The sequence below is a fragment of the Alosa alosa genome, chromosome 23 (genome assembly GCF_017589495.1).
Source record: "Alosa alosa isolate M-15738 ecotype Scorff River chromosome 23, AALO_Geno_1.1, whole genome shotgun sequence".
In the NCBI taxonomy this organism is placed as follows: Eukaryota; Metazoa; Chordata; class Actinopteri; order Clupeiformes; family Clupeidae; genus Alosa; species Alosa alosa.
The window spans coordinates 7,381,066-7,406,331 of record NC_063211.1 but is presented as its reverse complement, the minus strand read 5'-3'; the positions used below and the strand labels follow the sequence as shown (position 1 = coordinate 7,406,331).

The 25,266-nt window shown below is 42.7% G+C and overlaps 1 protein-coding gene across 2 annotated transcripts; it reads right to left on the bottom strand.

Annotated features, from left to right (window-relative positions):
* Positions 1-1,632: 1,632 nt before the first annotated feature.
* On the bottom strand, positions 1,633-25,006 carry mmp11b (matrix metallopeptidase 11b). 2 transcript variants are annotated; one of them, XM_048234201.1, is made up of 8 exons: positions 24,813-25,006; positions 14,431-14,729; positions 11,017-11,160; positions 8,454-8,587; positions 6,872-7,098; positions 5,552-5,756; positions 3,833-4,093; positions 1,633-3,417 (listed from the first exon to the last, which is right to left on the bottom strand). In XM_048234201.1, the coding sequence occupies exons 1-8, from the start codon at positions 24,924-24,926 to the stop codon at positions 3,290-3,292; spliced, it is 1,512 nt and encodes a 503-aa protein (XP_048090158.1). In that variant the 5' UTR covers positions 24,927-25,006; the 3' UTR covers positions 1,633-3,289. The 2 variants fall into 2 exon arrangements, with proteins under 2 accessions (XP_048090158.1, XP_048090159.1); XM_048234202.1 differs by lacking the exon at positions 24,813-25,006 and adding an exon at positions 16,802-16,853.
* Between the last annotated feature and the right edge of the window lie 260 nt (positions 25,007-25,266).

The window sequence follows — 25,266 nt, the reverse complement described above, 5'->3', positions numbered from 1 at the left end:
AGAGGGGGAAAGTCCATTTGAAACCCAAGATGCTGCATCTTTCAGTGGTTTGTGGTTCAAAATCACAAGCACCCCACTGATAACCACCAAGAGATCTAAAGGCCCACAAGCTCCTGAAGCAATCTGTTATAAAGCACCTAATTAGTGGTTTTTACGGTGCATGAAGGAAATAAATTTTGCACCAGGCGCTAGTCCTCCTTGGCGAGGCATACTTATTGTAAACTTTGGTAGGCTGACATCTATATTGTGTTTGTCTTGGATGGAAAACTTTGTTTTAAATAAATCCTTGAGATACATATAGAAACATTTACACTGAGGAGCTTAACAGACTCTGTAACAGGGGGGTATAGCGTGGGGTGTAGCGTCAGGTGGGGGAACAAAAACAAAAGAGCCATAACATTTTTAAGTGAAAGCGAGCAGCCAAAGCCTGACATTCCTGCGGTCATCGGGGTCAAGTGCAGAAGGAGCCTGTCGGGAACTAGACCAGCGCTGACTTGTCTTCCCTTGTAGGCAGGCGTCCACGTGATGTGCAACCACACATCATCTTCTCCTCCGTACTGGCGGAGGGCACGCACAGGGTACCCTGAAAGATCACTGGTGCTTTTTGTCTGGAAGTCTCAGCTAGCAGAGGCTTTGCCTCACTTTGATTAATAATGGCGAGAGACACCTTGGGCAGTGCATAACTATCGCTTCATGTACTGCATAAACACTGCTTCGCAATATAATGCTGTGACCCTTAATCATTTGTTAGTATGTGTGACATGTTTAGATTGAACAAGTGAATTGGGAAAAGCACTGAAGGCAATGCAAGGGCTATCATTTATGGAAGGGATTCATTCCACCTTTTCAAGGGACTGTTTCCTGGAAGCATGTGGCTCCTCTGACCAGCTCCTTCCCACATGAAAGAATGTGGGTTTCTATTAAAACACACCAAAGGGTGGATTTGTCATTTAAAGCACATCAAACAGGAAAAGGGGAAGCTGCCCTTAATTTCCTGTGTACATTAAGTCTCCTTTTCACTATCTAATAGAGGTAAATGCATTTACAAGTTGTTGAATTACGGTGTTTGATAAAGCCTTATGTTTCCCATCTTCCTGTGCTGAACTGGATTAAAACGTTCATGATGAAAGCCATGCACAGCAAACCAGTGTTGTGTACTGTTTTTAAATGTTTCCTAGTGTTTAATTTAATGCAGTGGGCCTTGGGCATGCCTACAATTCTGTAGTTGTATAATCTATTTAACAAACCTTTTGTTCAGTCCTTCAAATAAACATACATACATTTTTAAATGTCTTACAAAGGCCTGACGTCTGCACAAGTTAAACGAAAACATGTCATGTGGAGCTCGCCATAAAGAAGGGGATGAGGCAACTAATCAGAACATGGTGTCTCCGACAAAGAAAACCCCAGTCGCAGTCCTATAACAGACTGATACCCATGGTCTTGGAATGCTCTGAGGAGGGTAAACAGCAACAGTTCACAGGAAGGCAACATTCAGCAGGGTTCCTTTCAGAGATAGTAGTGTTTGGCATACCAGAGCAGGGGCCTATCACCTAATTCATTTACACAAAGAGGTTGACCAACAAATAGAAAAAGTCACGTACAATATGAAAGACTTTTTTTTATTGGAAACAAAATATAATACAGAATTTATACAAATGTATTTACACAGTAAATATGTTACTTAATCATCAAATCGTAATGAGAGGCGTAAAGTTACACATGAAAAGATTCATTGCGATGAATCCAACGCCACTGTAATGAATGCTGTGCAGGCGATGCTCTGCTGACCAAACTAGCAGTGCGGGTGGCAGGTCCCATGGACACAACCCACTGTTGAAGAGGTGAACAAGTCAAAGAAGTGGAAACGGCATCAGTGGCCTGCACTGCACCTTGTGGAACGTAACAGCAAACCGTACGGAGGCAGGAGGCTGGAGCCCAGGCCCACAATTGGGACAGTCCCTCCACCTCTCTATTCATAAGAAACACATGAAAAAGATTTGGATGGGTGTGCATTTGCATTGAACAAGGGGGTTTGAAGGTTTGCCCCGTGGCAGTGAAACTTTGGAGGTGCTCCGAGTACCCTCTGTTCCGAGCACAGCATAGGCTGGAACATATGTTTCCAGAAATAGAACGAAAAACATTGAACATTTAAAACATAAATTCACTACATGTCTCATGCATGTCTTTTCTCTGTGTAGGACGGAGCACCAGTTGAGCTTCAGGCCATGTACTGATCATAACTAGGCGTGTGTGCTGTCCCACCAGAGGTGAATGTAATGGCTGAGGTACAAAGCAACCTTCCCTGTCAAACGTAGCACCAATATGTATAAAACAACAACAACAACGGCAACGACAACAAAAGTAAGCCATATAACAAGGTCATCAAAGCAATATTCAGTGAATACGTAATATGCATATGTCATATGCTTTCCCTGAGAGGGCGACATCTGAGTGGAAGACATATAACCTGCACTCTAGGAGAACAGAAGGTGCTCTGTAGAACTTTTTCCAACCAGGAGTGAAAACAACAAAGGTTCTGCTCAAAACATATCCAGGTGTAAAGGTGTTAATCTTTGGGATTCTTAGTCTTGACAAAACCCATAAGGTTCAAGACACAGCATTTTGAAAGTTCTCGGCAGGATCCCCTGTCCATATAAATATAGAAAAGAATGCACACCCTCCGAGGTGCTGGCAAGGGAAAATAAACTAAGAAAAACTTGGGCGCCACACACTCTATCTCTTAATTCTTTTATTCCAACGTTGGAATAAAAGAATTAAGAGATAGAGTGTGCAGCGACCAAGTTTTTCTTAGGATCCCCTGTCCAAACAAACCAATGAACCTTTCTATTCCAAGAGTGTGGAGCTGAAGGCCAACATTACAGCCTACGGGTCCTACCAGTTACATTAGCATAACATGCGATGCATAAACTGTAGCAACTGATGTTGTTACATATACTTGAACACATATAAAGGCTCAGTGAGCATAAAATGAAATCGCCAAACTAAAAAAAGTTCTTCACTCTACTCCAAAGATGTTAATACCTGCATATCAGTGCCATGTGTTGTATAATCAGTGCCAGGCTTGTAATGAATGAAGGTTCTGTGGTTTGTGGCTAGGTCAGATTGAATTATTTGAAGTGTCAATAACAACATTAATATTGTGCTGAACTCAGGGGGAGGGAAACCTGTCATTGTCTGCAAGAACAAACATGGAATGTTGGAACGCCAAGAGGCTTCTGCTTGTGGTCCAAAGTTCTCCTTTATAGGTATTCATCCTCCTTCACAACTAATGATACAATGACATAGGGCAGTCAAAGAAATCCATGCCGACGTAGCGTGGGTAGCCCTCCAGAGCCCGCACTTCCACTGGGTCAAACTTCCAGTACCTCTTTCCACTTAGGAAGTGTGCGTAGCCTGTTGGGAGATTGAACACACACACACACAACACACACACACACACACACACACACACAGTACATTCTAATGAGCATGCATGTACATGCTGAATAGCTGCAGCTTAGCCAGAGAGGTACGTCACAAGGAATGTTCAACTGGATAATACAGCATATGCTACACCAGATACACAGGGCAGGGCATGCCATTTCAGACTCTGTCTCCCTCTCTGTGAATACAAAGTGTAATGTGCATCTGTGTACGGTACATCTATTCCCATGCTCTAAATAATGGCATTTGACATTCAAATACACTATGAAAGATGTGTATGTTAAATAAATACAGGAACTATATCAAGCATGACGTACAAACATAAATGTTGCCTCTGCACCTATCTGTGTTTTGTTGCACCAATATCCCAAACCACCCGCCTCACCGTATTTGTCCTGAAAAGCAGCATCGATGTGGGTGGGTACCCCTCTCCAGTCGTGCATGTTCCTGGGGTGGGTCGAGTCAACGCGGTTCTCCTGTAGGTTGAAGCGCCAGTAGTTCCCATCCTTGAAGAAGAAGGTCTTCTGGGCCTTGTCCTCCCCCCACATCAGGGCGGCCTGGATGTCCGATACGGGGAGCCCCAGGTGGTGGACCAAGTCAGGCCCGGTGATCTGACGCTCCCCATCAAACACCCAGTAACTTTTACCTGTGGGGCATGTACAGGTGTGTTACTGTCGCTCTGTCTGTCTGTCTGTCTGTCTGTCTGTCTGTCTCCAAATATTACCTGGAAGGGGTCCATCATGTGCACTTTAATGACATTGTGTTATAAAGAAAATATTTTCATCGGTATCCAAGACAACCATCATCGGTATCCAAGACTGACATTCAGCACCAAGACTACCAAAAGTACCAACCATCATCAGCTACCAAGACTGACAAACATTCAGAACCCTTCTGGTGTATGAGTGCTGAGATACAGTAAAGAGTACATACAGGTTTTTGTAAACATCTGTAAACATCCCCTATGATAAATATGGCAATATATGATACACATAAAGTTTTCATAAACTGTTTGGGACAATGATGAATGAATCTGATGTAAGAGTTTAGACATTATGATAGTACAGTAAGTGCTTGCTTGTTATATTCTGAAGATCAACTGTATTTGAAGAGCTCAACAACCTTTTTTTTGAGTTTGTATTGTATGGCTTCAGACCCTTGCAAGCACGCACAGGGGCCACAATGAGATACAGCAAGTTGTAACAAATGAGGTGAGAGGGAAAGCCAGACCACAACAAAAGCAGTTGAAAAATGATGGAGTTTCCCTGGCCTTACCAGTAATCTAGCAATCTTCAATGAACAAGGTTCAAAGACTGAGTCGGCACAAACTCAAAGGCAAAGCCATCAGAAAATAATTGGTAACATTGTTAGTTGTAAAGCTAGTTGTGCATGTATATCTAACAATATTACCACAGTGAAAAATAGGCCATCGCACCGGAGTTCACGGGACAGCACAGTAAGGGTAATGCTGACTAAGAGCTCTTTATGAGCCATACAGCAGGGCTTTGTGTCCAAATCATCTAAACTACAGAACTGACTCATGTATGACTTCAGTCCTGCAGCTTTCATCCCCTTTCTTCAGATGTGCAACTCAACAGCTGCGTGACAGTCTGGCAGCAGACTTATTCATGTCCACCTGGCACTTGCTCCTGCTTTAGAGAGAGGCTGGGGGAACTGGCCCACCCAAAGACCATGTTGGTGGGAGGTTTAGGCATTACAGCCCCATAAAGTCTGTAAACATTAAAGTCACGGGGGCTAATATGTTACTGACCAGTATAAACACATATACATACCCTTACATGTAAGTGAACAGCATCAACAGGAGCCGTGTTTTCTCTTTATCTTCTTTCAATAAAGAGAATTAAATCATGGACTTTAACATTAAGTCCACAACTGATGTTGCCTGTTCCTGTTTGTTTGAGCTCAGAGTGTGTGGAGGACAAAATGTGCTGACGGAAAATACCAGAGACCCCAAAACAACAAACAATCGTATGCAGCCCTGAAGAGCACTTGTGATCACAACGCGTCGTGAAGCCCAACACTTCCCCCTTGTAAGTCTGTCCGGCTTTCGCTCCCTGGTTATGAATGAGGTCTGTCAACCCACCTTGGAAGAACCAGATGTTCCCAGTCTTGTCCTCGAAGGTGGCGTCGATGTTGTCCGGGATTCCTTTCCAATGGCGGGAGGCCAGAGCCGGGTAGCCGGGCTGCAGGTGCCCGTCACGGATGCGCCACACGTAGCGGGACTTGAAGAAGAAGAGCTCCCCTCGGATCACGGACACTGCGTCAAAGCTTGTCTGACAGGCGTCAGGCTGAGGGGAGAGGACATGGAGAAGGGTTAGGAGAAGCGAGGAAGAGAGAAGGGAGACAGAGAAAGAAGAGAGGGGGGAAGAAATGAGAGGACAGAGAAATAAGGAGAAGGAGAGGAAAGGGTTAAGAGAAGATAGTGTTGGGACAGAGACAAAAGGAGGAGAGGAAAGGATGTGAAAATAAGGATAACAGGAAGTCAGTAAGAAAGCAGGCCTGGGAGTTATCTTCTGAGATGACATTCCAAACCAAATTTGTGCTTGTCTAGCATGTCTGTGAGGAGTTTGCTTTGGCTAGACATACTGCATTTATCCCAAAGCCTCCTGACATAGTTCAACGGACCCCTGTATCTCTTATCGCCATCCATAATGGTGCTAAAAAAGGTCATCATCTACAGCCGAAGCTTTGTCTCAGAATCCTTAAAGAAAAGCTGCTTGTGGAATAGAGGCTTCTGGAGATTTTAATGATGCTGATGACACTGAGTCTAAGACCACGTCCACACAAACCCAACGGGTATATTTTTTCTTACAGCTTTGCTTTTGAAATGCTTTTAGGTTTTGCATTAGGTCTGATATAGAGCAAGTTACACTGGAGAAATGAACAGGTGTTAGTCATAGGTTGTAGTAGTAAGCTAATGTTTAACTAAGTTAAGCTAATGGTGTGCTTCTAACTTAGCCACAAAAGGCTGATACCGCGTGCACAGAAATCTTGACAGGGAAAAGTAAAACATTTTAATATGACAAACAAATGCTTTGGCTTGTTCTGACAAACAGAGTGACAGGTCGAGTGCAGTGGCTGGGTTTAGGGGTGGGGCTATGGCATCATCAAAAATGGCTTTGCTGTCCACACAGCAAAAAGTTAACCGGCGTTTAAAAAAAAACACACTCTGGAACAAAAACATTTTCAAAAAAAATTGTTTACAGCATCCTAAAACGCAGGGATCGTGTGGACACAAGGCCTAACTCATAAAAAAACTTTACCGGTAGACGGGCCTAAAACCTTTCACAAAGTGCCCAAGATATAGTTGTTGTCCATATTTCCATATAATCATAGGAAGCAATAGGCTGCCTAAGGCTGAGTTGTTAAACTACTACGACTCCTGATGAGCATCGTGACTCACCACAGCAGGCTCGATCTCATTGGTCTCTGTGCTGACCGGGGGCGGCGTCCTTTCTGGAGAGCCGCGGGCGCCATAGAGGTACTGGATGCCACGCTTGTCGTCCTCGCTGAGACGCAGCGGGTAGGAGAAGCTGTAGAAGGGGGACATGATGGAGCCAGGGACCAGCGAGTGCTGCAGGCCTAGGACGTGACCCAGCTCATGGGCCGCCACCTGCAGCAGGTCAGTGCCTAGGGAGAAGAACAGGGTGGACATCAGGGGCTATAGAGGAGGCAGGACAGAGTGGACATCAGGGGCTATAGAGGAGGCAGGACAGGGTGGATATCTGCTATAGAAGAGGCAGGACAGGGTGGACATCTGTTATAGAGGAGGAGAACAGGGTGGACATCAGGGGCTATGGAGGAGGCAGGACAGAGTGGACATCAGGGGCTATCAGCTATGGAGGAAGTCAGGGTGGACATCTGCTATAGAGGAGGTAGGACAGGGTGGATATCTGCTATAGAGGAGGCAGGACAGGGTGGACATCTGCTATAGAGGAGGCAGGACAGGGTGGACATCTGCTATAGAGGAGGCAAGACAGGGTGGATATCTGCTATAGAGGAGGCAAGACAGGGTGGACATCAGGGGCTATAGAGGAGGCAGGACAGAGTGGACATCAACTATAGAGGAGGCAGGACAGGGTGGACATCAGGGGTGTAAGCTTAATGTAGCAGTATATGAGCCGCAAAGTAAAATAAAAAGTAAAATATGCTTATTTTTGTTCACAATTACAATACATTCAATATAATATAAGGTCAATAAATACCATGGTGGTAGTGTAGTGGTTAAGAGCTGGACTAGCATGCAGTAGCCTGAAAGTTGTGGATTCAATTCCTGGCTTCTACCGCTGTGCCCTTGAGCAAGGCACTTTATCCTCACGTTGCCCCTGGGACAATGTAATCCCTTGTATATAGTTGACATATGTAAGTCACTTGGACAACAGTGTCTACTAAATGAATAAATGTAATACCAATAAACCAAAGTAAAAGATATTTTGCATATTTCGACATAAACAAAGCAATACATGACTAAAACATTGCTTAAAATATATTGCATAATTGGCCTACAGGATTCTGAAAAGGGCTATTTACAAAGCAAAGGAACTCATCATAAATTATATATTTATTTACTTGTTTTTCAGGCTATTGAAACTGTTGGAAAGAGCCTGTGACTCATCCAGTCTCACCCCAGTCTGCGAGAGGCGACTCCTGAATATTTCAAAGTTTAGAATCTAACGAGGTGTTAATCTGTCTTGCTGTTGTGAGATCAAAAGCCTGAGATAATTAACTCGTCTCTGGACACTTCACTGGTTTCACTCTGGATCTCAGGCTACTGCTCCATTATCTCCAGCTATTCAGACCAGTCAGTCTCCACCAGATACTTCACAGCAGTTGAGAGATTCTGTTTTCAGCAGCTGCATCTTCTCAAAAAACACTCTCATCCACATTCATGAGGGAAACCCGAACGTGTACCCTACACCCTTCACACATGCAAATATTTATATTTGGCATTGGCAACCCTTGGCAACACTCTCCCATAAACTTACCCATATTATTACCCACAGTCCAGGTTTCATCATAGTCAAAGTGAATGTCCCCCTCCCGGTGCGTTCTGGGGAAAAACGCGTGAGCCAGAATGCCCCCAGGGCCATCAAAGGGTAGATTATCGCCATGCCAGTACCTGTTCACAAAGACAAGGGCTCAGACAACCACAACCACAACCACAACCAGCCCACATCAGCACTTCTTTCATTAGGCAGAAAAGTAAACATGCTTTCTTTTGGCAAACAACAATTATTCAACTCTTAAATCATAAATATTCAGCATTGTTAACATTCAGGCATGGAAGGCTGAGGCTACCATGATCAAACAAATGCTTCTGAGATCTCTTGATGTCTTGCAACAGACAAATGGAATTTTGAGGCCAGCTGATGGTTGGCATCATGGTAGCCTCAGCCTTCCATGCCTGAATGTTAACAAGGCTGAATACTACCATGATGCCAACCATCAGCTGGCCCCAAAATTCCATTTGTCTGTTGCCAGACATCAAGAGATCTCAGAAGCAGACTTGATTGGTCCTTTTTGTAAAAACGCCAGCCAAAATGTCTGATGATTGTTCAATCTGAAGTTATGGAAAGTTCCTGTTTGAGTTTCACAGGGGTTAGATTACGCCTCTACAGAGTGCAGTTAGAGAGATAGGGAACGAGCCAAATTGAATAACTGGAAACACATCTGCATAGAGGAGAAACTAGGGCAACCCAAAGCATGCACAAAAGAGGGGTTATACAGGGGCAGACTGTTGTAGTGGGACAAATCAGATTAGTTTCCTAAGTCCCTTCATAAAGCACTAGGAAAACACTGCATGGCTTTCATTAGCTTATTTCTTCTAATCTACTGTTTAAGAAATAAGTCATCATTGGAGACGCAGATGTTTTATGTGTGCTGACACTAAACTGAAAAATATGTCCACAGTGCTGCTTTTGGGTGCACACTGTAAATGTCCTGTTTGGCATCTAACACCAATATACACAAACAGCTTATTTCCTTTCAATCTACTCCAAACATACCAAAAGAAATGGGGTTTTTTTCCAGACTTTTCTGACTTTTCCCTGGTCTAAGATGATTCTATAGTTTGGGTGACCTTAGCTGCATGCACAGTTGAGATGGAGAGCAACATTACAGCTGTGGAAAAGAACAAACAGCTGGAGGGACATAAGCTTCACAACAGGCTTCATAGACCACTCAGGTGGTCAAATCACTCTAATGGTAAGGTATTTGAGGTTGAATTTCCCAACAGTGCAGCTGTGAAGGGTGCCTTGTGCTTCAAATACAAATACTCTGACTTTATAATCCTATTACAAAGACAAAGCAGGAATCAATGTGAAAAAGGCATTTTACAAGAAGGAAATTTAAGACACTTGTGTTTCTGCAAAAATGGGGGTTCCAGGGGAGCAAAAATGTGCCTCAGGGGCCAAGTCTTGCCATTAAATTGCAGCAGCGAAACGAGTCCAGCTTTTCAAGCACTGCTTTGAAACATTCAAGTCATTAACAAAAGAAGGGGAAAATCTGTCGGATTACTGAACAGAGTGCCGGCTGTTTATCAAATGGTGGGAGGTGGAACGACTGCACCTGACAGGTGGGCCGAATGATCACCTTTCTCTCTAGATTCTGACACAGTCCTCTCTGAGAGGGTCATGCTGCGGTTGTATACCTGGCGCAGGTGAGAGGGAGCAGGGCTGAACAGAGCGACACTTCACTCAGCACTGCAGATCACAGCCACTAATCCATCTATGACATCCACTCATGATCCACAACCAACACACCCACACGGTCGGACGCCCCTCCATTCTCCTTGTTGCACGGAAAAAGCCCCTCTTGTCTTTGTGCAGCAGGCTGAGAACATTCCCGCTCAGTGTCAACACGAGCAGATGGTGGTGATAAGGCCTATCTCAAAGGAACGACACCAATGGATGGACGCTCAAGGTGTCAGATATGCTGACATCCATTTGTATTTGAGGTGGAGCGGGGTGTGATCTGACAGATGTTTGTCTGGGGGACGATCCAAGCAATGGCACATAACGCTCCACTGGCTCTCGAAAGCTTTACCTGAGCCTAAATAGGACGTCATGAAAGGGTAAATAGGGCATCATGAAAGGGTAAATAGGGCATCATGAAAGGGTAAAGGGCATCAACAAAGGGTAAATAGGGCATCATGAAAGGGGAAATAGGGCATCAACAAAGGGTAAATAGGGCATCATGAAAGGGGAAATAGGGCATCAACAAAGGGTAAATAGGGACACAGTAGTGCTGAGCATTAAGGAAGGGGAAAAGGATTAGAAACAGAGATCTGTTGATCATTGATATGTATCATACTATTATACCCATTGATATGTATCATACTATTATACCCATTGATATGTATCATACTATTATACCCATTGATAAATAAGGGGGTATTAGAATAAGATCAGAGTACTTTATTGATATTTTTGGGTAGTGATACAGAAAGGGAGAGGAGGAGAAAGAAGGAAAGAAGACAAGAAAAGAAAAAGAAAAAAGAAAAGGGGGAAAAGCAGAAGCCAAAGGGTGGAAAGAAAGGTGTGACTCTACCTGGTGAAGTCGATGACGATGTCGGCCCGGCCACTGGGGACCTCCGTGAAGGTGAGGGGTGTGACATCACTCCAGACCTTCAGTGCTTCCTGCAGCACCAGGCGAACCTGCTCCTTATTCATCTGCCATGGCATGCGCATGATCCTGTCACACACACAAACACACACACACACACACACACACACACACACACACACACACACACACACACACAGATAACACATACATACATACACACACACACACACACACACAGGAGGTATGAGACCACCTATGCACAATTCTCAGCACATCCAATGCATAATCCTCACAGTGTGTACTCTTATGAAATATGGATACAGCACCAAATAATCCAGGAGAGGCCTCGCCATGACACAGAGGAGCCACAGGGAAGTGGATTCACCTCTGCAATTTCCATGAACAAAACATGCACCACACACAGAATGCCTAATAGCAGACAGTGTGGGCTCACATTCTCATTGGGGACTCAGAAGGGGTTGGAGGTTATAGTCTAAGCCTTTGGCTCCGTCTTGTCTAAATAAATGAAAAAGAGAGTGCGTAGGTGGAAGCTCTCTTTATATATCTGTCTGTAATGCGGCATAAAAGAGCGTAAAGAGGGTCAAATGGTAAATAGCGTGATGGATTGGCATGCATATCAACCACATAAAGAACCCTCAAACAAACAAGACTGCTACCACCACAGGACACACACACTAAAGTGATGACACAGTGGAAAACTTCCATATTTCCCACGAGGCAACAGTTTTATTCTTCAAGATGCTTTGGATAAAGGACTGATCTAAATGGGTGAATTCAACTGTGTGTCCCCTTCAAGCATTTCTTGAATTTCCCCTTGGGGATCAATAAAGTATGTATGTATGTATGTATGTATGTATGTATGTATGTATGTATGTATGTATGTATGTATGTATGTATCTATCTATTTATCTATCTATCTATCTATCACATGTGACACTTGATACATTAACAAGATTAACATATTTGTGTGGTGTGCACAACACCTTCAAATTCAGCACTCTGTGAATTTAACCTAAAGTTGACATTGAATGGAGTATTTGACATTGTTCTCTGGTGCTAACATACAATATAAGGTATGTCATTGTTTCTGGTGCTAACATACAGTACAGTATAATGTATATCATTAAGGTATATCATTTTGATCTGTCACCTTGAATACCCTTACCAAAAAAAGTATATTCAAATTCCTTTTATTAAGTAAACTTTAAGTGCAGTTGAAATATAATTCCCAAGTTTACTTTATGTAGGTTTACTAGTATAAATGTACTTGTGGTATACCTGTAAATGTACTATTTCCAGTACATTTACACTAGCATTTTTTTTATTATACTTATTACTGCACTTACATTTACTTATATTTATTTATTTTATATTTTTATTTTACTTAGTAAAAATGTAAGTAAATATACTTATAAATAGACATTTCTGTCAGTACTGTATAAGCCAGGTATACTTAAGTATAAATCAATTTAGTATTTCTCTGATCAGTACACAAGAAGTAAACTATACACTTTTAAAATAAGTATACCAACAGTATACTTCCATGAACATCTTTTTGGTAAGGGTACTCAATGGCACTCAATGGCAATTTTCCCATCTATGGATCTAGAGTTCATTGTCCCATGGTATCTTGAACCTTTGGATGAGCGTGCCCGGGCTCGCCAGTGACTAGCGACCATCGCTGCAAGCCCTAACCCAAACCCTAAACTGGGAGTGTGCAGACCCTGATTACGGCCTGAGTCATCCATACCCCTGGGAGGCTGGGACGCTCGCGCCACCACGGCCCATCATTAGTCCCCGAGAAATCACAGAGCAGAGGGACACGCTCGGGCGGCATAAACGACCGATTAGCATGAGGCACTAGCTGCTGAGCAAAGATTTTTGCTGCTGAGCCTCTGTCTGCACACTTATGCGAGAGAATGGCAGCAGCACACCTGATTGTTGGCTTTCTGCTCGAAGCCGGGACGGGTCAAACGCGGGGGTTAAAAATGCGATGGGGTTGCAGAGCCCTGCTGAAGCACAAAGCCGTGAGGCAGTTAACTGGAGCAGAGGGGTAAAGGTTGCACAGGCCAGGGGGGAAAAGCCCCAACTGCCCTAGTGCTCCGGAGAAGGAGAGCAATAAGGGATTTATGAGTTGTGATTTTCTGCGAACAGTGAAGCTGGGTGAAGTGGCCATAAATCTACAAGTTTGGTCATTTTGGGGCGGCTCTGAGAAGGGCGCTTCACAATCTGACGCTCCTCCTGCTGAGAGTCGTGCCGTAAAGCAGGACCACGTGGGCCACTCTCCGCCACCACATGCCGGGATGCAGACGTCTGCTCTTTGCAGAAGGTCATGACCCCTGCAACTCCAAATTACAGGGGAGGAGGGAGGGTAATGTCCGGCGTAAAGCCCCTCTGACCGAGAAGGAAGAGGTGATTCAGTCAAAACATACATGGGCAAGCATAAGAGTAGTGGGTGGGGGGGATGGGGGAGCTTGCAGACAGCCGTTCTCGCGAGGTCAACCTGTCAATCTAAAAACTCCTTAAAAAGCAGTAAAATGCCAAGTTGATTTAAGGTAGTCCCTCTTTGTCATTAGTTTGGGGCCCATGGCCCATTCAAATTAGCTCCAGGAAAAGATTAGTAGCAACTCACTGACGGCTTAATATACACATGCAGGGCTTTGAAACACAGCAGTGATGTGTGAAACAAGGCAAGCCTTGCTTGATCATCTTTTGAACATGGGAACATGGGCTTTGAGGATTAGCATAGCACAGAGTGTAGTTTTCCGGTGAGCTTACAACCTTCTAATTAGTTGCAAAGCAAATGCTATATTACACGTCTCTGTTACTACAGCCCTTTTATATGCCATTGGCCAGAAGTACAGCTCATCAGAGAGCTGCTTAGCCTGGGTGGTAGAAGTACGGCTCATAAGAGAGCTGCTTTACCTGGGTGGTCTGCATAATTCGATATCAAACAGGAGAGAGAGCTGGAGGGCTGTGAGGGCTTTCACTGTAAGATTGCAAAGCATTCTGGGAAAATTCCTCTGGCGGCGCTCCTTTCTTAGTGGATTTCCTGGAGAGTGTGAACAACGCCCTTGGTGCCTGTCACTCCAGGGAGATCCAGACTCCATTCCCATTACCAGTCTGGTCTCCGTGGAGCCCACACAGACACAAGGGCAGTCTGAGGCTCCATGCAAATGCCCAGTGGCAGGCTTATTACAGCACAGCCACAAAGCTATCAGACAACTATGTTACAACTAAGTCTAAGACTATTGAAATAGCAGATAGCAAAATATTTTTTGCACAACTATTACTACTTAACACTGAGTGATATGTTATGAAAGATCACTACATCATCCATTACCCTATTTTAATAAACAGCCGCCAGTGACTTACTTATAAGTGAGGTCAGTCTTGTCCCATCGCCCTCCGAATAAGACGAACCGCTTGCGCCGGTGATGCACTCCATGGGCTTTTGCTGCTGGGAGATACCCGATCCCTGCACCTCTGGTCTTGCCAGGATAGTCTGGGACTCCACAGCGACGGCGCTTCCACAGGTCTGTGTCATTCCTGGAGACACTGGACTTCCCGTGGCTCCCCTTGATTGCGCCCGATTCGTCCTTCAGAGTGTCCTGGATATGCGGCAGCCTGCTTCTTTTCTTGAGTCCATAATGATGAGATTTCTCAGGCCAAGTCTGCAAACATAAATCAGACCAAATGACCTTTAAGCCAAACAAGCTTTCAAAGGTGACCACTCTACCAAGTCATCCTCATTCAACAGAGAAAAGCTAGTCCCACTCCTGAATGAAAAATATCACAGCAAACAAAATACTCTGTTATCATAAATCAGGGTAAAGTCAACAGGAAAACAGTTTTAACCATTTTAATCCCACTTCCACTTTATGTCATGGGGGAATTTGGAAGGTAGAGAAATGAAGCTTCTGGAAAACACAGAGAGATCTCCCAAAGTATTAGCACAGTCAATTTCCTCCACAGAATCTGGAGGAAACGGCTTAGTTAATTGGCTGGGAGAGGCGCAGTCTGCAGCAGACTGAGGGCTTAGTCAGCCTGCCCTTAGCAAAAAGAAGTTTATGGAAGTGTACTGTTGTATACTTATTTTGAATTAAGGATATATATAGCTTACTTTTTGTGTACTTATCAGAGATACACAACATTGATTTATACTTGGCTTATACTGATAAGTATACGTAAGTGTAAGTATATCTAGCCTATACTTGGTACTTATTCTTAAATATACATAATATACTTATACTGATGGAAAAGTGTAAGTATATGTACTTGTACTTTTAGCCAGAGACTTTTAGCCAGAGATTCTCATTTCATTTTGTTTTATTCACTTCGAAGATTCTAATATTTCCCTTCCGGTGAACTTATAGTTTACCAAGGATATACTATCATGAACATGAAAAAGTGGGCTAGAAATATACATCAGCAATGGCTCAGGAGATAGGAGTCATCCAGGAACCAGAAGGTTGTAGGTTTGAGCCCAACTCCTTCTGACAAAACACTTAACCCCAATAGCCTAATGAAAATAAACAAATACAATACTATGGTGTACAGTGCTAGTAATCAGTATTATTAACTGAAAAGTAGGTCAATTTAGTCCGAATAAGTATTAAAATAATACATTTACAAGTATACCACACATTTATAGCACATTTATACTAATAAACTTACTACATAAAGTAAACTTGGGAATTACACTTCAACTGCACTTATATTTGCTTGATAAAATGAACTTTAAGTATACTATTTTTTGGTAAGGGTGCCCTTAAATCGCCTGGCCTGTTTGGCTTTATTACAGCTTCCTGCTATGCTTTGCCAGAAGCACCTTTGAGGGTCTTTTTCTTGGGCTTGGTGGTGGAACTAGAGAGGTAATGTGGGGAAATGGAATTCAACACGCGCATCAACCTTTTTTTTTTTTTGCCCTTTAAAAATACTTCCGCTGTGCAGGCTTCAAGGTGATTTTAAAACTGTAATTTAAGCTGAAACTTGAGCAGTCATAAAACTGGAGGTCCAAGGGTTTGAATTTTTATGACAACAACATACCCGGATATTAGCTCCACTGCCTTTGTCGGTAAAAAAACATTAGCTTGGAGGGAATAATTTTGCATGGCATACATGGTCCTTACAGAGTGGCTTTACTGTTTATTTCCCTGCACTTCACATAATGGCAAATAGTCAAAGAGGGAGTTGCAAGCACTGCAATGACCACCTTTTCCCATCATGCAACACACCAAAATACAATCCTGCCTCGCAAAAAAAGAAAGGCAGATATCTGAGGGCAAGTTGAGACAGAGACGCATCCTATGTGAAGACATGTTGACACACTGAACTTGATAGCATTGCTTTGCTAAAAGGTAGCCCTCGGGCACGTGAAGAGAAAATGTTTCACTTGTCACACAGGGATTCAGTACTACAGTACTATATATGGGGACCTTCCCTTGTTTCCAGCTTTGTCTACCCTCCCAATCTCAGCATGCATGCATACAATAGAGTGCTAAGTTTAAACCGTCCATGCTATGCTATAATGAACAAAGTTTATAATAAATAAAGCTTATGCTATCAAGCTAAGATTAATATCCATGGCATATTTCAACACTGTAGCCATTTGAACATTACAACCACTGGATTGTTATGGGCTTGATCTGAAAGGGTGTGGATGCAGAAAGTAAACACAAGGTTATTTGTATTTGTCCTGGGGCTCTGCTGAATAAACGGATAATGTGAATAAATGTGGTATTACCGGTATAATCCAAAAGAAAATGGAGCAGATCTCCATTGTTCTCCTGAAACGACATGCGTTCAGAGTGAACACTCTTTCTTCACCTGCTATGCAGAACCTTTCAGTAATACAAAATAAAATAATTTGTATGGAAAAGCTATGTCAAGTACATATTTGTATTGACTTTTGAACAAATTAATGAGTGAATTAGCTACTCTTCACAATGCTTGTACCATTTCAGACCAGAGAGAGAAGACCGAGATGGGACTGAGTCCGAGTGAGTGAAGTGAAAAGGTCTTTCAACACCAGCGGAGTGTTTGCTGAGGAATCAAATCACCCAGCCCACCTCAGTCGGCCCCATAGCCATGACAGAGCTCCATCTAATGCTCCTAGACAGAAGAAAAACACATGGGTGTCTCAGGTTCAACACAGGTCAGGCCATGAGGTCAAAGCCTTGATCAACAGAACAAACATATCTCCCAAGTTAAAGTAAACAACTTCTCTCATTAAATCCAAACCCAAATTAGATTAGATTAACATGGGGAAACATGTTATGTTTCCAGTTCTCATCACCATATGCTTAAAACCTGTGCAGTCCTAGTACAATAAATATAACTTCTCTATACTAAAATAAATAACCCATACCAAATTTAACTAGATGTACCGCAGAGCGGTACAAAATATGACCGCCGCCCAGTCCAGCACATTTTTTCCACAAAAAGAAATCACGCTGAAAGGCCTATATGATTCTAACTGTCTCACTAAATTGCATTATCCACACTCAATTCTCACTGGTATCTGCTAGACAACAAGTACCAAAACATGATTAGTTCATAGATTTCACATGTAAAATTCATTTTATACAACCCCACCTCCATCTTGCCTGTTCATAATTCTGAGAAATTCTTGATTGTTTGTGTTATGTTTATGTTATGTGTGTGGGTGTGTGTGTGTGTGTGTGTGTGTGTGTGTGTGTGTGTGTGTGTGTGTGTGTGTGTGTGTGTGTGTGTGCTTGTGTGTGTGCCTGCGTATGTGCCTGTGCATGCAAGCGTATATATGTCTACTGTGTGAGTATGTGTCATACGTATGATTACTGTGAAATGTGTGTGTGTGTGTGTGTGTATCTGTTTGTGCACATGTGTGCACATGAAAAGGGTTAACATGACCCCTGAGGCAAACATAATGGAAAAAATGGTCATCCTAGGCCCTACAGTTCTCAAGATATTCACAGAGAACTGTGTGTCACCCTCCTTTCGGGGGTCCAGTCCAGCGGGGGGCTACAGATCAAAACGAAAAACGATGGTTCCATGCTATCCATGTGGGGGTACATGCACACCAAGTTTCGCGGTACCCGGTCTTTCAGTGTCCCGGGAATCATTGACGGAAATTTGGGCATGCGAAAAAGAAAAGAAAAAAAATGTAAAAAATAAATAAATTTATCGCTGCGCGGCGGTCATAATAAAGGAGACTTGGGCCTGCAGACCTTTAAAGGCCAATGTGGCTCTTTGTCCTTTGGTTTAAGGCGCCCCCCTCATTACAGGGTTGCATGCTAGATCCACCACCAACATCCTTGAGTTTCTCACTGATCCAAAACAAAAGTAGCACCTCCCCTCTTTACGACTGTCCTTCCTCCCCGCCTCTCACATGTGAGAAACTATCCTCTTGGAGCCATGAACATTTATCCTGTCTGTTGGATTGGATGTTTTTACCATGGCATGCAATCCCACACTTGAGTCACTGCTGAGACAACAATTTGCAAGGGCAAGTTTGCAGACTAATGTTGGCTAAAACGAGGGGTTAAAGTGGGGGACGGGGACAGGGAGGAATGCAGTTCCGCCACCTCAGATAAATTAATAATAAATATATTCTTTCATACCAACAATATAGTGCAATGATATTGTTAAAATAAATGGTGAGTTAATTTTCCACGTGTCCAGGTGACCAAGAAGCTAGCAATTCTTGTCCAAATAGTATCACAAAGCTACACCACAATCCTCAATATGTTGTCCAACGGTGAGTCATTTTTCCCCGTTGCATTTTTTCATGGATTTTAGGATTCCCCCACCTGCCAAATCCCACTTTAACCACTTGCTAAGACAAAGGGACTGGTCTTTGTCCACAGGAGATAAACATAACCATTCACACAGGTTGGCTAAACCCTGAAGTATTCTTTTAAATTTTGTTCTGGATGTCATAAGATACATTATACATTTCATGAAGAACCATCTGGTGCCAATCGCCAGTAATTTGCTGATTAATTTTCTTTAGTATATTTATCTTCATTAGACTAGTTTATCTATTTTTTAGAACTTAATTTTCACTCCTGACTCCTGAGTGTGTGGAATGCTATTTCTTTAAGCCAGATAAGCTATTTCTTTGTGACCAGGCGTCTGTCATCTAATATAACAACAGTCTTCTCTAAAGGTCCAACCAAATTGAGACCTTACTTGAAACCCTTGCTCCATCCTTCACTAGCTCCATACTGCTTTCCAGCCGGGGAAACCCCAGTTTTCATTACGATGCCTTTGTGGGAGCAGGTCTCCTGGGCCACAACAAGCGCCTGCTCTTGGCTGGAGTGAATGACAAACACGTCTGAGCTCTTGGCTCCTCGCCGACCCAGCGGGACTCCAAAGGTTAAGCCCGCTCATGGCGCTGCCTGCCCAGAAGGCCTTCGCTTATGTCACTCATCCCATTAATCTCGCTCAAGCATACCCAATCCCAAAACATAACAGCAACCGTGCACAGGTGTCAGAACAGTCCACCCCCCGACTGCCTTAAGCACATGCAAACACAATCGACCCCCACACACACACACAGACACACACACTAGACCAGACTAGCTGACATGAATGTCCTACACAAGTGTACCACATAGATCTTTCAGACACCAACCCTTTCATTTAGAACTCTTAATAACTCCTGAGTTTTGCAAGTCTTATGTAGAATGGCGCTTGCCCCTGCACATGAACCCCTTTATCTGCCCAGAGTCATGAGCTGCAGAATCACCTGAGGACAAACAGCCAGAGGAGCTATATAAAGCCCTCAGCAAAGGATACCATGGCAACCTGTTGCAGTCCCAAACTCCTTCTTAACTCTAACCCATAGTTATATACCATGAAACTGTGAATCGACAAAACAAAAAAGATAAGCGATAAGGGCTCTTTCCCAGCCACTCGAGCTGATAAACACTGGCCACACTTATGATAAAGCCTAAACTCGGCAGGGGAAATACGTATTGGGTAAATATTTACGCTCAAAAGCTGGACAGATCCCGAAGGTTGCAAGCGTTGTATACACAAACGAGCTGATTACCCTGAATTGTGAAATTGTTCTGTGGAAAAAGGAAAAGCGCTGAATTGATGGGAGATGATAGCTGGATGCATCAGAGATCCCATTCCTGCTGACCATAGTGGCAATCGTTGAGGTTGCCTTGTGGTTGAAGAAAACCGTGACATTTATATCTCTAATTAGGGAGTTTCTTGTTCCCATGGCCGTGCCTTCAATTCAACTGTAACATCTTAAGAGTGTGGTAGTCACTTGTCAGCAAAACTTCAAAATTACAATGTTGTTGAGAGAGGAGTGTTGATGTCAGCAATTTATTTCTGACAGTACATCTAGACAAGACAGGTTATACTATTCAGTCTACTGAGTTTAACCAGCATGAGAAAGATATGCTTGTGACAGCTATTATCAATATCCATCTCTTGTTGACACCTGGGCAAGGTATTTAAAATAAAAGTATCTATTGTGTGATATGAATGGAAGTATCAGACAGTTATCTCAGATAAAAGTGTCCAAAACTAAGCCAGATAAGCTTGATCTCTGCCTAAGTAAGCACTATGCACTTGTTCGCCTCACTGAAGTTTCTGAAGCGGGAAGCTATCATCTCTGTGAAAAATGATAGTTTAAGAATGTAAGCTTTCCCTGAGCACAACTCTCTGTAGTGAATTAAAGCGCTCCCTAAGCTACAATTATCCATGCAGGTAACTGCATGTTTGGATATTGCTGATCACCCAATGCAGCCAGGCCTCACTTCAGAAAGCTCAACCAAACACTGTTTTCACAGCAGCTCAGGCAAGTCTCTATACAACATCACAAGTGAATGAATGAAGAAACTAAATATTTGATGTTGATTTTTGATCTTGATGTGCCACTGTTTCTCTGCCCAGTGTTAATAGATACTGTGAAAGAAAAATAATTCTACATTATCAGATTACTATTGTTTGACTGTATATAGGGTACAACCGGGACTATTGACATGGGGGACAAATGAAACATTCCAGTTTTCTCCGAGTGCAATGATGATAGACAGGCATCATTTGGAAAACAAATAGAGCATGTTAACCTCCATGCATCAGCCAAATATCTTCCTGTTATGTCCTTTTATCATAGAGTTACAGACGATAAGCGAGTTTTGATGGTCAAAAGTAAACTTCATTAGCAGTTCAATTTTTTTAATTATTAAAGAGTGTTTTTCATTTAAAGTTCGACTTCAGGCTTATTCAGTAGACTATTTAGTGTTCTCCACAATCCCAGACTCTCATATTGCATGCTTGTTTACAAGGAATGTAAAACAGGCTATATGTCTGTAAATATAAGGTGGGATGAACAGCTCCCATCCAGACCTGGCAGTAAACCCATGTACCGGTAGTCTAAGTAAATGCACAAATATCTGTGTTTATACTATATTTTATGCAGATGAGACATGGAAAAGCAGTTTTAAAAAGATGTAAATATATTTGGGGTTATCAGGTAGGGGATCGAGTTTTGCCATGTTAACCTATGGAGACTGACGGGCTGTGGGTCATGAAGGGCACTTATTTGGATGTGCAGTGGCCTAACGCACTTATAACATAGTGAAATAGTATTTTGCACTTTAGAAACATGATCTAGCTGTTCTAGCTGTAAAAAATGGCAGAATAATCCATATGTGCATGATATTTCCATAACCGCGATATACACGCTTCATGATGATGGCAATGAGTTGTTAACAGACATTCACTAAGAAGTAGTAGCAGCAATCTAAGCTTATCTCGGATTACACTTTTTCATTTTGTATCATTCGTGATATGTTGTCAAATGTTGAAGTTGTGGGAAGTTATGTAGCCCAAACAAGTTTCGAACTGGTCAGGTTTTTAAAGAGAGATTTGAAGTTGATGGCGAGACTCCCAGAAGTCAAATATTCAGCTTTCCCCTTTTTCTGGCTCCCTCTCTGGTGGCTGGTAACTGGTAACTGACTTTGACCTTTTCCCCCACCACTGACGGACTGAATAACTGTACATATTTGTAATAACTGAAAACAAGATATATTGGATTGATTTAAATTTGAACTTGAATCTTTTGAACTTATTTGATATATGAACTTGTTGAACATTTTGAACCTTTGTATACTTTTTATTCTGTTGTAATATTGTAATATACTGTAGATTATTCAGAAATGTTGGATATGTATATGGATGCACCCAGGTAGGTTGTAGTTTGATAACTGTGAATATTCATTGCACTGCACTTTTATATTTATTTTATCTCTCATTTTATATGTCTATTATTGATATTTTCTTTTCTTATACAAACCCTTCAGTACATTTACACATTCTCTATTTATCAAATAGATAATAAATTATCTTAATCTCTTACTTTGCATCAACACTACTTCCAGTAGACGATCTTAGAGCTTCTGATTACTGGTCCAGTTATTAATATTATTAGCACTTTAGGCACTGTGTCTATTTATTGAGCCGTGTGCTACATTTACTTAATTTGCTTAAACATTTTTCTTTCGTCTCCCATGTCTGTTTCATTCATCCCGGCCAGGAGGAACAAATGAAATAAAACACACATTCGACTTTTCCTTGAATAACTCCTGAACGGTTTTGTTCAGAGCTGAATATGCTATAACTGTGTTTGACAAAGGACAGATGTAGCTTGCTAGTGACAAAATATTAGCTATCAGTATGGTACGATGTCTTTGTAAGTGACATTTAATTAAAAAGTGTTTCATTCGTCCCGGTTCTCCCCTACTACTGTAATTATCATCTATTCCTTTGATATTTTTTATTTCATGCTCTTGGTAGAGCTCCCTTTACCCTTGGTGTTTATAGGGTAAAGGGTTAATGGCCATTCAAATGTGAGCAGCCAGGCTACATGTGAAATTAACAACTCAACATTCACCTCATATTTCTTCCCTAAACTTCACACTGGCATGTGATCTATCTGGACAGTTTCAGAGGGGACACTTTTTGGCAGAGTTAGTTTAAGCTGTCATGCTGATGTTCTTTAAAAAAAAAAGTGTTTTTTTTTTTCAAAGAGGCCCATGAACACTGTTGTGGCTATCTTGTTCTTTACAATTTCCTTGTGTCAGCAGATAGGGTGGTTGTTATCCTGCCTCGCTTGCCAGGTAACTTGCCCCATCCTGCATAATCCCCCCCTTTTGTGCTTTGTCAACACCAGGGAACAAATTGATTGCTTGCATGACCCATGGGCTTAGACTCACAAACTTCAGAATCAATCTCACGTGAAATCTCCGTGAGTGTATTTGTCTGAAGAGGTCTGAGGAGGCCTTTTGGTGTACTCTAGTAGCTGCAGCACTGGTCGAGGCCTTTTGGTGTACTCCAGCTGGAGCACTGGTCGAGGCTTTTAGGATTTTTTCCTGTGACTACTCAGCACTTCTCAAGGGTGACACTATCCAGCTGTGAGCTATTTCTCATCCCTCCTCTCAAAGAACAGCTCTTTGTTCTTTCTTTGTTCAAATACAGAACATGTGTTTGATACAACCACAGAATGAAATATCACAGATCTTTTAGTGGGCCACATCCAAGGGCTCATGAATGCCTTCTCTCCTCGTCTCATTTTCCTGCTTTTTACACAGAATGTGTACTAACTCACGCTGTTTCACTCACTCTACTTATCAACAGGAAGCTGCAACACTAAACCCAACTCCCCTATACTCCACGCGGTGCACCATCTCTCTCTCTCTTTCGAGCGCCTGATTTGGAGTAATCAGAGAGTCGCGGCCCTCCACTGCTGCTGCTGCTGAGGTGAAGTCGGGGTGAACTAAAAATGAGAAGGCAGAGAGGAAATAGTGCGCTGAGAAACAGCTATATGCTTTTTCCACAGCTTGCACTTAAGGACTTCTTTGTTCTGAGGCGAACATAATGCATCTAAGCACATGGGCTGAGTCGGTTTGAAAGACACAGAAGAGCTGCCACCTGATTTAACAGAAAGAATCGATTTGTTGCCCTGACCTACTGACCTATACCTAGCATGTGCAAAGTTAACAAGCATTACGAGTCCAGAGCCTCAGGACTTCACAGCTGCGTGAGATGCTCAATGGACATCTGCACGATACAAAACCAGATCTCACTCAACATCCTCCTCTGCACCAGTGCAGCTCGATTGACACTTCTAAATTCCACTTTCATGCTGTTATGATTACAGAACACAGCTCTGTCAGGAATCTATATAGACCTTTGTACAGCGCACAACTGTGTGAGCCATTGTCAAAGACATTACATGGTGACACATATTTGTTTCTCACTTTCACTCACATTCAACAAGGACATAAAATAATCTGTAGTTAATCATTTCTGACATGCTGATGTGAGTAAAATGTCTCATATGCTAGATACATCCATTTTATTTATTAGTTATGGCAGCTGAGATTTCAAAAGAGAGAGAGAGAGAGCTTTCAGCTCAAAGTAAAAGTGTAATGCATCTGTGCAAGTCCAAGTGTTTTCACATAAGATAATCTGCTCCCTGAGGAGAAATTCCAGAACAAGAGACATGTGTCTAGTCCTAAAGCAACACAACTACTTCTCCGTTCATGCCTTTTAACCATCAACATATTATGCTGCCTCCACAGAAACCTGCCTTATCAGACTGTTACAAAGTGTTTCAGAAGTAAAACAATGAGGTTTTAGCTTACATAATCCTATGAATATAAAAAAAGAAATAAACGTGCACTCCTAATCAAAGACGCTTGGGGGGGGGAGAGAAGCTATTATCGATGTGTGTAGTTCATTGTTTTACTCACCGCCGCTGCTTTGTACCTGTGGCTGATTTTCTTCTCCCCTACCGGAAAGGAATGGACGTGGTACAAGAGCTGCAGCGCCAAAGCGCAGAGGATCATTTGGAGCGCGCGCATCATCCTTTGGCTCGAAGCGGATCCGCACACTAGTACTGCGAGTGAACACCTCGCGGGCCAAGTAGAGAGGGCGGAGGGAGAGCCGCGCCGTTTAGACGGTGAGTGACGGGGCGGTGTCTTCAAGGGGATTTTTATACTCCCCGCTTTCTGAGCTCGATATTCAAATTACACGTGTTCACGAGCACCTACGTCATCATGTAGGCTACATTCCCGCGTTAGTATTTGCCTTTGTCCTTCTTTGTGAGCTAGGCCTATACTGTCCGATGTGTGGGGAAATATTGTTTAAAAAAGACAGGTAGCCTAGATCATTAGACCTAATCAGTATGCATTAGGCCTACATTAC